General features: G+C 39.4%; 1 protein-coding gene across 1 annotated transcript; it reads left to right on the plus strand.

The window, feature by feature from the left end:
• Positions 1 to 271: 271 nt before the first annotated feature.
• si:dkey-6n21.13 (P2Y purinoceptor 3) lies at positions 272 to 5,971 on the plus strand. The gene is made up of 2 exons (XM_031291096.2): positions 272 to 500; positions 4,299 to 5,971. The coding sequence occupies exon 2, from the start codon at positions 4,463 to 4,465 to the stop codon at positions 5,909 to 5,911; it is 1,449 nt and encodes a 482-aa protein (XP_031146956.1). The 5' UTR covers positions 272 to 500; positions 4,299 to 4,462; the 3' UTR covers positions 5,912 to 5,971.
• Positions 5,972 to 14,282: the final 8,311 nt, after the last annotated feature.

The raw sequence follows: 14,282 nt of genomic DNA on the forward strand, positions 1-14,282 counted from the left end.
AATAGGATCACTGTTAAGTGTACAGGGGCTGAATGAAGTGCCTCAGAAGTACATAAATGCACATGTATTGATGGGATCTATTCATCTGTCTGTGTGTTCTCAGGGAGATCAGCCGCAAAACATCCAGCTCAGGTGAGAAGAGAGGACACACACACACAAAGGTGAAGTGGGGAAGAAGAATTGGATGACACATAGTCAGGGACAGAGGGAGGGACTGCATTGCCATAGAAACTGCTCGGACTGTTCAGAGAAGCAGCAGAAAAAGGTAAAAGCTGAGGTGGTCCAACTGTCAAGTTCACTGATCACCCAAACTGCTGTGACGCTGATTCCTGCTGATGTTTCCTGAGCTTCTTAAGTATTCAGGAAATAAGGTGTATTTTGAAGCTGCTGACATACCGTCTGCAAGTGAAAGCCTTTCGGATGTTTTTGTAGTTTCTTGTGATTATTCCGATGGGCGACAGAACAGGAGCCATATGGAGTAAAAGTCATCGCTGGCACAGGTAAGCTCTTTGTCTAACAGCAGATTGCAGTGATGCAGGTATTTATGAGTTTGATACACAAACACTAAAACTCCTAATGCATCTCTCAAGACTTTACAGAGGATATTTTTGCTCCAGAGTGTTTCTAAAGCAGTAAAACTGTTTTTTAAACATCAGTTCAAGATTAGTAACTAACTGTAATTACATTTAAAAAACCTGCCCTGGAACATTTCTTAATGAGATTGAATATGAATTCAGAGGCAGATGATACATTAGGCTGGAGTGGGTTTTCTCAGAAACTATTAGCTGCTCCTGGAAAAAAAAACAAGCTCTTTTGCTTTGGTGTCCATGCAGTCCAGAGAAGAATAATGTGCACTCCCAGTGATAGGATCTTTAGCTAAACAGTAATTGTGACATTGATTTTGTTAAGTTAAAAAAAAAAAAGGTGTCTGTATCACAGAAATCACAGAAATGTCTCAAACCTGAATTTAAGACTTCATTTTAACAATAAGGTTTCTATCATATCTACAACATCTCATGTATTGAAACCCAGTTCCATAGATATCTTCTGCAAGCTTACCAGGTTTCTAATCTAATGTGAGTATGTGCATCACAAAGGCCTAGCACTGGGAAAATATCACTGTGACAGCAGAGCGGCAAGGCGAAAGGAAAAATTGTTACGCATAGTGATTCATATTTTTATTCAAAAGACTTTTATTCAAGTCAGACAGAAACATAAAGTAGTCTCTTTCAGCCTAGTATCTGATAGCCTGTCCTATCTCCACAGTGCTGTGTCAGTGCTGCAGTATGGTCTGGCTACTTATCTATTCTGGGATAGGGAGAGAAACACTTTGGTTGTTTGTATTTTTTTTTAACCAATCACAACCGTCCTATCACTAAACTTCGATAGCAGGTGCCAGATGTCAGGCTTTATCCCAGCAACGGCTATCCGTTGAACCTGACTATCAGGCTATATACGTTCGCTATTTGTAAAATTCACACATATTCATGCTGTAAGGAAAAACTGTGCTCTCACAACAGAGCCTAGTCTTATCACTGCACTCTCCGAACACATTTTCCCAATGTATAAAAATGAATGGTAGCCAATGGAGGCCTGGAATGGTAGAAAAAAAATTATTTACATGTCTAAAATAGTGCACCATTGTTGGCTAAATGGTTAGCTGTAATGTAATGGATGCATTATTTGTTAATAGTTTGTTAATTTGTTATTAGTTAATGGGCTAAAACATGCAAAACATATATTGGCTTCCATTCATTTTTCTACAGTATAAAAATCTATTAGCAGACTCTGAAAACGTTGCTTGAGGTACGTAATCCCTCACAGTAAACATCAAGTGCACGTTCAAGTTTGTCAAAGTAACATTGTCATTAAGAGGTAATGCAGTGCTACTTTTCAATCTCCATTTTGACTTCATTATCATACGATCATTGGTGTAAGTAAGTACATTTATTCAAGTACTGTACTTAAGTACACATTTAAAGTGCTTGTAGTTCACTTGAGTCTTTTCTTTTCATGCCACTTTCAGCTTCTACTCCGCTACATTTCAGAGAGAAATATTGTACTTTTTACTCCACTACATTCATCTGACAGCTTTAGTGTTTAGCACACAAAACACATGCAGTTTATAAAATACGATGTTTTATCTTAAATTAAACTACCCAACAATATATAGGCCTACAAGTACAGCTGATATGATTAGACCATTAAACACCTAGTTCATTGACAGAACTGTCTGATGATACTTACTTACTTTTACTTACTTTAGGACTTTAACTTATTTTACTTAATAGAGTATTTTTTACAATGTGGTATTAGTACTTTTACGTAAGTAAAGAATCTGAATACTTTTTCCACCACTGCATATGATAATGTAACACTGATAGAAACTGAAGCAGACTTGATGTTCACTGCAACGAATTACGCAACTTGAGCAACTTTTTAAAAGAGTCTGCTAGACATCCAAAAAAACTAAAAGTTTGTATCATTCCTTCAAAAATAGTCCGCATTTGTAGTTAAAAGGGAACACTTCCTGATGCAAATGGTTGTCTGAAGGGTTTACTACATTAAAAGGAGGTTATTTCATTTAGCATTAACAGTTACACGCCAAAAAGCAGGTCTAAAACGTCATGCTGTATTCTTGTTTTTTTAAGTCAGAATCATTCAACTTAAAACAAACAAAAGGTTGTAAGATCACGTTTAGGTTATAGACCGTAGACCTTTTACATCCTATTTGTGTTGTACTGTTAATATGTCATGTTACTGGTTGACCTATTACCCTTATTTAGTTGAACTCTGAAGTGAGGTGGTGGTTTAACCTGCGGATGGCTCACTTAACATTACACAAACACACAGTTGCACCGGCCTAATATGCAGGATTACAGCTGATAGTGAGGCTTTCAACTGAGAGCTAAAGCATCGCCTGACTGAATCCTGTCTACTTGTGTTGACTTTGATAATGCTGTAGCCAATCCATATGGGACATAAAAAAAAAAATTAGGATTGTGAAGACAGCACCGATGAGTCATAGTACCAATGGAGTGAGAGCAAGACCAATGTACAGAAGGGTGCATGGAGACACCTAGGGGAAGTGTGGTTACTTATTGCTGAGTTAATGGGGTGAGAAGAGACTGAATCAGCAGCATACCCTTGTACACAGGAAGGCAAACAAGCACTAAGAATCAGCAGCATACAACAGGAGGTCAAACAGACTGTGCAAAAGCTCTAGTAAACACTCAAAGGTGAGGGGGGAAGTGGGAGGTATTACTTCTTTCCATTCCTGCCCTTTAATGTGAGCCAAGAGGACAGAGGTTATACTCTGAGCTAAATGCTAACATCAGCATTCTAGTATACTTACAGTGTTGACATGCTGATGTTTATGAGGTAATATGTACCATGTCCGCTATATAGTTTAGCATGTTAGCATTCGTAACAATGTTTAGCTACATAGCACCGCACGCAAAGTACAGCCAAAGCTGATGGTCATGAACCAAAGTACTGGACAATTTTAATTTTGACTTGAAAATGACGCTAGAATAAAAGTTAAGGGACCACCAAAGTCATGAGGATTCATTTATCACATTCCCGTGTTTCCCATTTTTTAACAGGGATTTAAACAAAAGACAACTACTGGAAAATTAAGGAATCTCTTTTTAACAGTATACAGTAGAGGACTATCTGTCATTGATCAGTAATACACATTACACATTTTTAGTTAGGCTTTATTTACTCAGGAAGTCTCATTGAGATCGAGATCTCTTTTACAAGAGAGACAAATTACAAAATACAAAGGAATGAGTGTCTTTAAGTCCATTTGTTTTGCCGTTCATTTGAAAAACAAATTGCGTAACATCAGAAACCAGCCTTTCCCGGTTCAGAGTTGGTATGAGGAACCTTTAAAGCTCATTAAAATCCACTCTAAAACCTATGTAGGTTAGAGCAAGGTTTAAATTAATAAAAGAGGTCTGGGGGTCGTCAAAAGTAGACTGTAACCTGGAGAAGGCCTGGTTGGTTTGTGTTAGACCCGATGGCATACAAGATGGTATCATCATCATAAATCAATCATTTATAGACTTTATCTATAGATGGTTTCACATCGGTAAAAACTTAACTTGACAATTTGAACCAGCTGTAAGCTGAATCATCAAAACCAATGAAAAGCAACCACTGATATGGTTATTTTGTGCAAAGAAACAGTAAAATACTACTGATTGTACTGTTGAGCTGAGACATAGTCTGTCAGTTGAAGTGAGATCCTAAATAAGTACAGATAAATGACTATTTTCTCTCTTTATCTCTAGGTGAACACCTACTCACGGATCTGACCATGTGAAATCATCTGAACAATCTACTGTACAGGATCATGCAAAACTAACATTAAACAATAGAGTATAAGGATGACAGAGAAGAAGCTTGCCAGAACCCCAAACGTACAAGCCACAGCCTTGTTGAACTTCTCCATCACATGAAAATCCCTTTATCCATCACAATGTCATCCACAGGTGGAGTTCCTCCCAACATCAGTGTCTCAGTACTCCATGACTTACTTAGCTCTCCCTCCACCACCACTCCACCTCCATCTTGCAGCATAGACGAGTCCTACAAATACATCTTCCTCCCCATCTGTTACTCTTTCACGTTCCTCTTCAGCATCTCCCTGAACGCTATCATCCTCTACCGTTCCTTCCGCCAGACCAAACGCTGGAATGCTTCACTGATCTACATGGTGAACCTGGCCTCTACAGACTTTATGTATGGCCTGTCACTGCCATTCCTTGTGGCTAGTTACATTATGCATGACCGCTGGGTCTTTGGGGACTTCATGTGCCGCCTGGTCCGTTTTCTCTTCTACTTTAACCTCTACTGCTCCATCTTCTTCCTCACCTGCATCTCTGTCCACAGGTACCTCGGTATCTGCCACCCAATGAAAGTCATCACACTAGAGACCAAGAAGGCTGTCAAGTGCACATGTGTCCTGGTTTGGATTGTAGTGTTTGCTTTGACCTGCCCTATCTTCCGGTTTGCTCAGACTGGTCATGTAACAAGATTGGGAGGGCTTGGCGGCAATACAAGCAGCATTGACAACCCAATCCATGAGATATCATCGATAAATGGTAATGACAGCTATGGTAACATGGGAGGGGTCATTACGGAGTACCAGAACTGTTGGGACGATGCCATAGATAAGGAGTTTCCTGATTACATACCCTATGGCATCATACTCCATTTGCTGGGCTTTTTTGTGCCTTTTTCCATAATTGCTTGGTGTTACTCTCACGTTGTTCTGACCATATTTAGGACTCTGCATTCTCAGCCCTCATCCTGCAGAGGTCGAGGAGAGGGACGACATGGAGGAATAGAGAGAAGAGAGAGAAATATCCCCGCAATAGTTGCAAGAGGAAGAAGAGGAAGCAATGGACTGTCGAGGACACTGGAAAGAGATGAAGGGATATCCATTTTCCTTGGTGCTCATTCGCCTTATGCCAATCGCAGACGTAAATCTATCAAGACCATCATCACCATCACCCTTCTCTTTGTGCTGTGTTTCTTCCCCTTTCATGTTACTAGAACCATCTTCCTCCTGCTGAAAGTGACCAAGGGAGTCCCCTGTCACACTATGACCATGGTCTCCATGTGCTATAAGATCACGAGGCCTTTGGCGTCGTTCAACGCATGGCTCAACGCCCTCCTTTACTTCTTGACTAAAGACAAGGGGGGAGCTCACTGCTGCCAGGCGGTAAGCACCACCACCCAACAACATGGTGGGATTCTACTGCCACTGAGGATGATGGGAAAAGGAGAGGATGCAGAGGAGGGAGGGCTGGGAGACAGAAATGACAATAAGGAGACTAAAACATTTCACAACAGTCCGTCATACATGAACAGAGCAAAAATCAGATATATAGTTGAATGAATGTTTTGATGAGGAATGAAAGAAAGAATTTTAGATGCACTGTAGGTTGACTTTTACTGGGGGAAAAAAATAATAATATATAGTATGAGCACTGTAGCAAAAGCAATGATTAAAGAAGACCCAGGAAAGAAACCTTACATGCCTTTAATTTCTAATTGTATGTGCCTAAGTCATACTTGTACATACAAGTTATCCTGGGGGTAAACATGAATGCAAATGTGACACCTCATTATGGTGATTATCTGTAATTTTGTTTTACAGGGTGTATATTTAAAATGTGTTTCAGAGTAAACGTACTACTAAGGGATCACTGATTTCTTTTCAAAGCCCGGCAATGCTTGAAAGAAGAAGTTGTTCGTACAACGTGCCATTCAAACACGTCTAAAGGTAAAAGTGTTTCTACCTGTTCCGGATGGCTGCACTAGAAAAGTCGTAGAGAAGAACAATGAACAATGATCAGTCAATTGGGAATATCGGCGGACACTTACAGACTTCTCTCCACGAAGGCATTCATGTTGTTGCACTTTGTTGTATACGTACACAGCAAATGCCTGAAGTAGTTCTGTGAAGGATGAAAAAAATAGAGCTTGACAGGTGTTCAAACCGTGCAGACTTTCCCATCTTTGCAGACTTGCCAATTGCTGTTAAAGTTGCAAATATTGTCGCTGTCAGAATGGTGTTTGGTGAGGGGGTTTCAGATGGTTTTTAGACAATCTGACAAGCTGTGTTGAGCAAGCTACATTGTATTTATGGTGTGACATTCCACGTGTAAGTGTTTTGTGAATATTCACTTGACAGTGTGCTGGTGCAGTTACTGTCGCCTTGAAAATAAATACCCTCCCCTTTATTTGGAGAACCTTTCAGATGGCAAAATAAAATGCTATAAAAAAGGGATTATATTTTACTGATACCGTATGTAAAAGCATCTCACAATTCTTTAAGCGACAATCCTACATTCACACCTACTTACACAGTGATTGGCCAGGTGTGTGTTTACTTTTTGTGTCTACAAACGAGTGCAACACCATGAATTCCTTCAAAAGGGACACTGCCTGAAAGTGTGCTCTGTTATCCCCATTGAACCATTCATCATATCTTGCCCTCTCTACGATAACAGGCTTTTTACCCCATCTTCAAATGTGGCCGTTCGGAAAAATGTCAAACACTTTTGCCTTTAGACATGTTTAGACCACACTTTGTATGAACATTTTGTATTAGCAACTAGTCAGGTTTTTGACCACCTCTGCAACATAGCCAGAATCCATCTTTTTTTCTGTAGTGATCAGATAATTTAATTATAATTTATGCATTCATTTCTTCCAAGCTGTATTTTTTTTTTTTTGTAATTTTCTCTTGTCCAGCCTTTCTCAGTCATCTGTCAAAAGCCACAACACTGCTGCTGGAATCCAAACCTTAACCAGAACATTTGATCCCATCACGCCAACCATGATCTAGCTCAGGGGTGGCCAACCAGTTAGGTATAAAGAGCCACAAAAAAAAACGCACCATAGCAAAAAGCCACACAACACATGCACGTCCACACTACAACAGCAACAGTGTCTTCCAGATCTGATGACAGTCATAATACATAGCAGTTTTCATAGTTTATTTTTCTCACTTAGACTGACTCGGTGGGAAACCTGACAGTCTTTGTTATCCACAATCCTTTTCAGGTCTTGCTTGAACTCGGTTGTGGCCACTCGAAGAACTCTTTCACTCATTTGTCACTAAAGGGGCTTTCAAACAGTCGGATTCAGCAGTGAAAGGGTTAACGAGGAAGGTGATCTGTGGCCGCTGTTTTTCCTCAGGTTGCAGAATCTGTCCTCAAAACTCTGCTGCATTATTTTCCATTTTAAAATAATTGGCAAATGTATTGGCAGTATTGGCAGATGCATTCAAATGTGTTTTTTTTTTTTACTGTATGTTTCAGAAAAGTTAAAAACAACAATCAACCAATGACACAGCCCCCAGCCACACAGTAAGAGCCTCACAGGAGCAGGCAAAGAGCCGCATACGGCTCAAGAGCCACAGGTTCGCCACCCCTGATCTAGCTCCACTGCCAGTGTCAGAGCAAACGCCAAAATACTCACCCTGGCAAGCGCCTTGATGCCTCTCAGATCTCATTACACCGTATAAACCACTCCATGCTCTTTGTTGTCTGGATGACTTTTCAGAATGCATGAAAAGTTATCCCATTTGAGAGCCTATTCCACAGTCCTAACCTTATAAAAGTCTTTCCACATACATTAGATTAGCTCCTTCCTTAGAAGTCTTTAAAGTGCTCATATAATGCTCATTTTCAGGTTCAAAAGTGTATTTAGAGGTTATATCAGAATAGGTTTACATCATTTTTTTTTTTTTTTTTAAAAACACTATACTTTTGTTGTACTACACATTGCTGCAGCTCCTCTTTTCACCCTGTGTGTTGAGCTCTCTGTTTTAGCTACAGAGTGAGACCTCTCACTTCTATTCCATCTTTGTTGGGAGTCGCACATGCTCAGTAGCTAGGTAAGGACTACTAGCCAGTCAGAAACAGAGTATGAGGGCGTGCCTTGACAGTACCTAGGTAAGGACTACTAGCCAGTCAGAAGCAGAGTATGAGGGCGTGCCATGCTAGCAGCTATGCGAGCATTATAACGTGTTACAAAGTGACCATGTTTGTCTCTGAAGTAAAGGCTGGACTACAATAGAGCTGTTTGGAGCAGTTTGTGAACAGTGTTTTCTGTTGGAGATGGTAAGTCCCCTTGGGGTGGACTTTGGGCTTTTTCACTTTGTAAACTTATAACATGCAAAAAAAAGATATATAACACAATAAAGGAAAGGGGAAAAAGCCAAAAAGCATAATATGAGAACTTTAAAGGGATACTATTTTAAACCAGCCATGTGTCACCTTAGTGTGGGCAGATAAACAATGTTTGGCTTCCCTCTGTGGCACCAGGAGCTCCCCGCGGTGCAGCGGAGGTCTGCCGAAATCTGTTGGATGACGCGGCGGATGACGATGAAGTATCCCTTTAATGCCAGACTCAAAACCAAGCTGCAACCTCTGGTGCTGGACAATAAAGCCAATATGGAAGTGCTAAAAACTGCAGTTCACTGAGTGGCCACTTGAGGCTAGCTCCAAAAGGGAGTCAATCCACAAACAGTTTTGGTCTCTTTAGCTAAGTTCTTCATGACAACTGTAAAAGTTTAAGGATTAAAGTTCTGCATAACTAAGGGTGTGCCGTCACAGGAGGCAAGTATAGTCTGAGTAGCTTCATTCGGTCGCCTCAGCTCCATCCGCACTCCACCTCTTTGCCTATTTTTTGATTAGCCGACGCCAGGCACTGCAAAGTTCACGGCCGGAGCCACCAGGAGCCGTCACCTTTGAGCTTCATGTTGGCTCTTCAGAATGTGTGACGTCAAGGAGACGTCCATATTTTATACTGTCTATGCTCAAAACCCCAAAAACTGTATAGCCCACAGCATTCTATTTGTCTGGTTCATGACATGTTTGTAACCCTCATCCTGCTTAAAGCTTTAGTGCGTAACTTCTTTATATTTAATGAACGTCCATTACATTCAAGTCATTGCCAAATGAGTTGATACAAAGTTAATTAAGACTATCAGCACCACGAAACTCTCTGTATTTCTCAGTAAAATTGTGTCATCCGGCGACTTTCGCGTGCAGAAAATCTAGTGAAGATAATGACCTCTTCTGAAGAGTCCATCATGTTTGTTTAATCCTCCGTGTCCTCCTTGGCTACTAGCAACTGCGTGGAGGAGGGGGAGGGGTGGTCCGCGATCAAGGAAGGGGATGTATCATGTGGATGTGCCAACAGTTTTGTTGTCATTACTTAGAATTCCTCATGGGGGAGACAGAAACTACGCACTGTAGCTTTAACTGTTGTTCCAGCATGTAACATTTTTGTTATTACTGTATCACTCTCTTATTCTACATGCTCTTATTTTCTTTTAATGAACTATTAATGCATCTTACAGTGTAAGTACTTATTCTAATATTGTTGTTTAGGAAATATGATACATTTTAGTGTGATAATGCACTTCAATAAATCTTGCTTTGACTTAAACTGAAGTGTTGGACAAATGGAAATGTTACCTGTTGGTGGCTCTAGATGAAAGGATTGCAGCAAACACCAAGTCTCCAAACTACTTCATCTGGATGTCTGAGGAACACCTGAGTACCCAGAGGAAACCTACATGAACATGGGAAGTACAAGGCAGAGGTCTGAATCCAGACCCTGGTGTTGCTGTGAGATGACGGTGCTAACCACAGATCCACTGTGCTGCCCTTCGAAAGCAAGCTTATCATTTATTTATACTCTCATTCTAACTATCTTGTTCTATCCATTTTCAATCACAACAACTGAAAAGAAGAGAATACAAATGTAGCCACTGAACCACGTTTGACTTATCACCTCAAACCAAACACTGAATTAATAATGCTTATAGGAGAGTTTCGGGACCCAGAGTTATCTAGCTTGTTCTCTGCACACACAACCAGCTACAGAAATGCGTACTATGCATGTACATGCTGCATTAAAACTGCTCAAGATCATTATTCTCTTACTGGAACTATTTAGATCATTGATGATTTCTGAATGTTTTCTGGTGGTTCATATCAAAAATGTCACTGGGGCAGACTGCATAATGTGCATGAGGCAGGCATACATTTTACATGGTGCCAAAGAAGCAAACTACTACTAAACTAGAAAAAGAAACAATGTCAAGATACTTTCTAATGGGCTGTATTATGTTAATTACATACTTGTCCACAGACAACCAGAGAACCCCTCAGGATTTAGATTTTACGGGCTTACAAATCCTGCTTTAAAATGTATTAGAAACGGTTGACTGAGCAACATGTCCTTAAGCCCAAACCTATGAAAGTGCAGGCGTATTTACAGTTAGCTGAATGATGAACAAGAAATTGGTAATAGATAGTAGTTCTATACTGCAGTATAGAACAGTGGTTCCCAACCTTTTTGGTCTGAGGTACCACCACAGCCCTGTCAGATGAACTCACATACCCCTTCATCAATTCCCAATGTGTTCCAAATGTATAAGACTACTCATTTTTTGATACACCTTAACTGTCAGTATTTGGGTTGATTTTGTCAGCAATACTACTACTTGGGAGTAAAGCTGAATGTTTCAACTGTGTATCCATTACTTGCTAACTTAACTTGTTAACTGTTTAGTCAGTAGTTTAAGCTAACTATTTTAGCTGCAAATGCAATACTTTAAGCTAACTATTTCAGCTGTTTAGTCAGTAGTTTTAGCAAACTATTTCAGCTGCTAATGCAATATTTTTAGCTAACTATATTAACTGTTTAGTCAGTAGTTTTAGCTAACTATTTCAGCTGCTAATGCAATACTTTTAGCTAACTATATTAACTGTTTAGTCAGTAGTTTTAGCTAACTATTTCAGCTGCTTATGCAATACTTTTAGCTATTTATTTCTATCATTTATTCATTACTTTTAGCTAACTATTTGGACTGTTTGCACATATATTCTCGGCTTCATGCACTTAAAGTACACGATTATTATTAGTCAGCTTCATGTAAAATACACAATAATTCTCTGGTATAGTATTATTTAGACTGTTTAGTCAATACTGTTAGCTAACCATTTCAGCCACTTATACAATACTTAGCTATTCATGTCTACCATTTTTGTATTCATTACTTTTAGCTACCTGTTTAAAATTCCTGTGTCAAGGAGTTACTGCTGATATATTCCTTTAATCAAATCATCATTTCTATTTTTTCACTCTAGTTGAGTTGCTCCACAACATTCAGGTACACTTTAGCACTAAAAGAAGTACCTCCTGGGGTACAAGTTCCCCTGGTTAGGAATCACTGGTATAAAGTACATTGTATACTGTAGTATTGTGCAAACCATTTGTTCTTTTTTTCTTACATCTCTGCAATTCCAATGAAGCAGCTTGTCCCAATACAAGATATTAAAATACAGTAAGAAACTAGACTTGCATTACGTTTACAAGGTGCTATCATCGTTTATGTTTAGAGTATGGTTCTAGCTTGGAGTTCAGTCTTTGGTTAAAGATTTTAGTCATTTATGATATTGTTGTATTGTTTTTACCTCTTCCTATGTGTCATGCGCCATCCACCACTTATAATGACTGTTATATTATAGTGAGTAATGAAGGTTCAGGGCAACTATTATAATAAATGATGCATGCAGTGTAATGCATTATGCATGTATCTGTAATTCATTGGGTTCGAAATGAAGTGTTAACCTGAGTTTTCCTGTTATAAAGGGTTAAGTCTGCTCAGATGTGTTAATCTGATTGTGCATATCATTACTATTTGAGGACAGTGCAAGGTCATGTTCCAAGTATTTTGGCCGATGTGGCAGATTCAGAAACCTGTTACTATGTGTCAATTTACATTTTTAACAGAAATCAGGTTCGGAAATATTTTGCAACAAATAAGAGCACTACATGTGGGCCTGGTATCATCATGTTGAGGGGTCATATTTAAAAGAACATTTACATTGTTACATTGTAAATGTCAACCTAGATGCCTTATTTCTTCACATCTTTCTCGTTTTTTAGTTTGTTACATGTAGCCTAGGCTGTGTGAAAAATAAGACATTTAGTCACTTTATGAGGATCAAATAAAACAACTGCTGCATAGTCAAAAATCGTGTTTCTGAAATATTGGCTGCAATTGGGCCCTGCAATCTTTGGTTACCACCAAGGAGAGGTTACATATCTTCTGACTATGTCTATATCCTTAAAATGTAATGTCTTCAAACCTAACTAAGCACATGCACACACTGGTATTATGTTTAAAGTAACACACACACACACACACACACACACACACACACACACACACACACACAGGCCCCTGCAGGGGGAGACACTGCCCTCTTCCAGACCGGTTAGAAATTCAAAACACAACCGCCTTGCACAATCTCCCGTGCTGCACCGCGGCCTAGAAAAGCCTGTGACGGTTATTTTAATTTAACATAAAAAATAAATAAAAATCACAGGAGCGATATTATTAAAAAGTAACGACAGGGATCGATTGTGCTGATCGATAGGCACATTTTGCTACGCGTGAAATATTGCTGCGCGCGCGTTTGAATTTCTATTTATTTTTTGTGTGTGTGTGACGGCTGTGTGGGGAGCTGAGGAGCAGAGCGGTTGGCGCCACTTTCAAATCCTCCACTGACACAGAATGAGAGTCCGGCTTCAAATACATTTACACATCACTTACTTTCTCTTTTTCATAATTACTGTAAGGCGAGGAATATCTTAACACCATTTCGCTTTTGGACAGTTTGGACAGTTTTTTATTCGGAAGGTAAGCAATTCAGTAATTAAATATTTTCTATATTCTTTTTTATTTTATGTTAGATATTCAGTTTCTTATCTTTTGTTAGTATGTATGGTTAGGTAATAAACCATTTGGGCATCTTATAGCCTAGTTCTAGCGAACTGCTTCTGAGTTAATTTGGTGCTGTACAGCAAAGCCGTTGTGTAACCTCCTGCTTAGCAGGCTATAATGAACTGCTGTTTAAAACAAAGGCTGTGGCGCATTACAAACAAAGCTTTACGTTGCTCTTTTTTCGGACAGCTGAGTCTTTATCCGTTTCTACATTGAAGGCTGGTCGGTTTAAAAAAAAAAATCGAAGCCGAGTTTGAATATAAAAATTGACATGGGAGGAATTGTTTTATATTTCTGTACAAAAGAGTTTTAGGAGATAACTGAGTAAGTTGAGGAAGCGGACACTCCCCCAGTCACAGCCCCCTCCCCAAAGACCCCAGCCCACTTCGGCCGTTCACTCTGACTAAATGCGCTTTTAAATACGCTAAATTACACTTTAACCGCATTTAAACAAAACAGCTACTTCTGCTTCACACTGAACTCTGAGGCAAAACTATTTTATTCCAGTTTAGATTTAGAAAAAAACCTCGGACGGACTCGTCGGTTAAACGTTAGTAGGAACCCTGACTCAGCAGTTTACCGAAGGCTCTCCGTGTTTGTCAACCTGCCATTAACGTTACAGTATTAGCACACTGTCGTAGTTCCACAGCTCGTTAGCTAACGTAACAATGTTACAGGTGCAGTTAACCAAATATAAGTTCATGACTTTTATCCTGCTGACAATGTATCTAATAACTCACACTAAGCGTCTTTATTATTATTCATTACCATATAATAACGTTAAATGTAAATTAGGCACTACGGTTTGTGTTCTACTAACTAGCTAGCTAAACATGCGCTTTAATAAATTAGTTTTTTAAAAAAAAGACCCACACTGAGTCAATAACGTTACAAACATGTTGTGAGCCTTATAAAGAGATGGCGTGGAATTTTCCAGCAAAATATAAAAGAG

This window comes from Sander lucioperca, chromosome 17 (assembly GCF_008315115.2).
Source record: "Sander lucioperca isolate FBNREF2018 chromosome 17, SLUC_FBN_1.2, whole genome shotgun sequence".
Lineage (NCBI taxonomy): Eukaryota > Metazoa > Chordata > Actinopteri > Perciformes > Percidae > Sander > Sander lucioperca.